Consider the following 3,818-nt stretch of genomic DNA (forward strand, 5'->3'; position numbering starts at 1 on the left):
TAATTCCTATCACAGCCTATGGTGGCGGCGGCTGCGCCCAAATCTTTCTGCACTGTAATAGGCGTCGGCGGGTCGTTAGTGGTATAGCATGGAAACGGCCGCTCGATCGAGCGGCCTTTCCATGCCAGTTCACGGAGACCGTCTCTGTGAACAGTGTGCGAGCCGCCGATCGCGGCTCGCACGCATAATGTAAACATCCAGGGAAGAAATCCCCGCTGTTTACATCACACGGCGCTGCTGCGCAGCAGCGCCGTGACGTAGATCGGCGATCCCCGGCCTCTGATTGGCCGGGGATCACCGGCATCTGATAGGCAGAAGCCTATCCTATCCGGCGCAGGACGGAACTCCGTCCTGCGCCACTCACAGGGTAAGGGAGAGGGAGGGAAAGCCGGGGAGGGCGGAAAGCGCTCCGGAGGGGGGCTTTGAAGAGCCCCCCCCGGAAAGTGCGGGTAGCCGGCGGCAATCAGACCCCCCCCAGCAGGACATCCCCCTAGTGGGAAAAAAGGGGGGGAAGTCTGATCGCCCTGGCCATTTCCTGATCGGTGCTGCGGGCTGGAGAGTCCACGCAGCACCGATCAGAAGAAAGTACCCTGGTCCTTAAGTGGTTAAAGCGCTTGGCATATCAGGTGTTCCTGACATTGTCAGATCGGACAAGATTAGCTGCATGCTTGTTTTTGGTGTGATTCAGACACTACTGCAGTCAAGTAGATTACCAGGGCTGCCAGGCAACTGATATTTTTCAAAAGATGATCTTTATGGTGCCCATACACGATACAATAACAATGTTCGATTTTCCCGTTTATTCAATCTAAATGATCGAATCGAATGAAAGTTTAAAATATTTCTTTTTTTGGATCAAGAAATTTGAACGATTATCCAGTTTTTTTTTCGAGAAAAATCTGATCGGACATACTGGAAAAATCTTTATATTCAATCTAACTGAATAATCAAACTAAATTATCTAATCGAAAAAAAATGAAAAATTGTACTATGTATGGCCACCTTTAGACCCATCTATCTGATGAGAAATTGCATGGTGTGTACCAGGCATTATTGCATTATGTGTACATGTCCAAAGTGCACCAGATCAATAAAGTGATCGATTTTGCCTATCGGGTCGGCAAATTGCATTGTGTGTACCCAACATTAGAGGCAGAGGATCTGCAGGATAGCCAGGCAATGTGCATTGTTTATAAAGAAATAAATATATCAGCCTCCATATGTCTATCAACTCGGGTTCCCTTTAAGCCATGAAATGGACAGAAGAGTCAGCTTCACAAAGAAACCCCACCAGAAAGGGAAGGTTCCATATTTATGTGATGATAGGTTCACTTTAAGGATACTATTCTATAACGCAAAGTAGAAACTTACCATCCAAGGATGTTCATTTTTCTGCGCCGCTGCCCCACCAACAATCCGTGAAAGAAGGCTGAAATTCATGTCATCAGACTGTGGTTGTCGCCCGCACCTGGAAGCTAAGCAGACATTAGAGAGCATTCAGTGTGCTCTTTAAATAGAAGGGTAATTCAACAGTGAGCCTGACTTGGAAACCCACTGGCCATTACAGATTGCCCAGCAAGCTCATGGTGAACAAGATCTCTGAGGATGTGTCAGAAACCAGGCCCCTTGGCAAGCGTACAGAACCTGACTATATTCAGCCAAACAGAGGAGGAGCCACCTTATTTAACCTCTTGTGGACCGCTGTATTAAACCCCCCTAGTGACCAGGCCATTTTTTGTTAATAGGGCCACTGCAGCTTTAAGGCCAAGCTGCAGGGCCGCACAGCACACAAGTGATCCACACACCCCCCCTTTTCCCCCACCAACAGAGCTTCCTGTTGGTGGGGTCTGATCATCCCCTGCAGTGTTTATTTTTTTTTTTATAAATAATTTTTTTTTTAAATAAAATATGTAGTTTTTTTCTTTTGAATACCCCGCCCACCTTCCCCCCACTGGCCAATCATTGTGATCGGCTGTCATAGGCTTCAGCCTATGACAGCGGATCACCGCCGACACTCTGGAGGGGACAGATCTAATAGACGGCGGTTTCGCCGTCTAACAGTCTCCGAGCGGCGGTCGCCGCACGGAGACTGAAGGCGGGGCGGAACTCCGCCCCCTGAGCAAGAGATGCGCGCACAGTGTACAGTGTATCAGCTTGCACAGATAGCAGAAGGTAAAAACAATAGAGAACTCTCACTGGGAACATTAAAATATATAAATACAGCAGCTATGCAATAAAATGCATCTATCAATTACGAATGAAAGTATTCGGGGAAATATAGTATGAATACATATCCCTAACGGAAAAGGCCCCTTAGCGCACTGAGGGTTAAAAATGTACTTTTATTCAGTTCAATTAAAATATAAATAGCAGCGAAATACACATATGACATGACACTGACAGTCACTGGCGTAACAATAGGGGATGCGACCTCTGCCCCCCCAATGCCCCCCCCCCCCCTGTGCCCGCTCGGGGCCGCTGCACGAGGGGAAAGCCATGCCCACAGTCGGCGGGGAGGGGGGAAGGTCCCCCCCCCCTCACCTCAGGGCTCTCCCCTCTGCACTCCCCTCCAGCTTAATAAGTGTGCGGGCAGCGGCTGATACATTCCTTCCTTCCCTCTTCCGTGCGGTCCAGCGTGCGTTCCTCACTCTAGTCTCTGACAACTTCCTGTATAAGCTGGAGGGGAGTGCAGAGGGGAGAGTCCCGAAGTGAGGGAGGGGGGGGACCTTCCCCCCTCCCCACCGACTGTGGGCATGGCTTTCCCCTCGTGCAGCGACCCCTCCAGCCCCCCAAAACGGCCCCGAGCGGAGAGCCCATTTAGAATTTTTGCAGGGGGGCCCGGTGGGGCCTAGTTACGCCCCTGCTGACAGTGCTGTATATTCATGTGTTCATGTATACTGACACACAACATTTGTGAGTAAGGGGCACGCCGGTGTCATAGAAGCAAATCTGCTACCCTTCCTCTGTTGCAGGTGTCCACACAGGCCCAATCTATATCACACTGGGAGGAAACACAACTATCCACAACCTACCAAAAGGTAAATACACCTGGCCTATCTGGGGTATCAGAAACACTCGCATACAATTTAATCACACTTTAAACATGACTGTCGCCCTCAACCCCGCCTTGCAAGACTCAGCCACCACTAGCAGTCGTCTGCAAACGAATCTGCTAGACACTGCACAGATTCATGTGCTGAAAGGAGATCTGTCCCTGTCTATAGCAATTATTTTGTGCACTGCATGCGAGCCGCACGTGCTCAGGCTGGCGTTCACATCTCTTGGGTCATCCACGGGCTTTAGGCTCAAACCACTACCAACGCCACACACACAATGCAATCTGACACGGGAAGCAATAAAACAACCGAGCATACAATACTGCACTGACATGCAACACAACACTGTAATCTCTTTCTAGGAGATGTAAATTATCTGTTTAGTACACAGAAGACCAAATTATTTAATAAAGATTTAATATTCTGAAAAAGTGGATCAATGCAGAGAGAATATATACAATTTTTTTTTATAAAAACAGAGGGCTCGTTCACACTACACGCATTTCCAGCCGCGTTTTAGAAACGCGCGCGGGTGGCCCGCCACGCAGGACATCAGACAGTGCATAGAGTGCACTGTCTGATGTTCACACTGCATGCGTTCCGGACCTGTGCGGTCTGGGAACACATGCTGCACGCAGATTTTACAAAAACGTGCGGCTGTCCCATTCACTTTTCAGTGATGGGATCAGCCACGCAACATATACGAACGCGGATGGCGTGCGTTCGTACGCGTTCTGCATGCGTGGCCGTCCGCGTTTTGCA

The 3,818-nt window shown here is 49.3% G+C and overlaps 1 protein-coding gene across 4 annotated transcripts in view; it reads right to left on the reverse strand.

The window, feature by feature from the left end:
- The window catches only part of LOC137539184 (ovochymase-2-like), a 229,166-nt gene extending 227,719 nt beyond the window's left edge, over window positions 1–1,447 (reverse strand). For all 4 annotated transcript variants that reach the window (XM_068261698.1, XM_068261699.1, XM_068261697.1 and 1 more), the window contains exon 1: window positions 1,372–1,447. In XM_068261698.1, the coding sequence (XP_068117799.1) occupies window positions 1,372–1,440 (69 nt within the window). In that variant the 5' untranslated portion in view covers window positions 1,441–1,447. The remainder of the gene's footprint in view (window positions 1–1,371) is intronic.
- Window positions 1,448–3,818: the final 2,371 nt, after the last annotated feature.

This window comes from Hyperolius riggenbachi, chromosome 11 (assembly GCF_040937935.1).
Source record: "Hyperolius riggenbachi isolate aHypRig1 chromosome 11, aHypRig1.pri, whole genome shotgun sequence".
NCBI lineage: Eukaryota > Metazoa > Chordata > Amphibia > Anura > Hyperoliidae > Hyperolius > Hyperolius riggenbachi.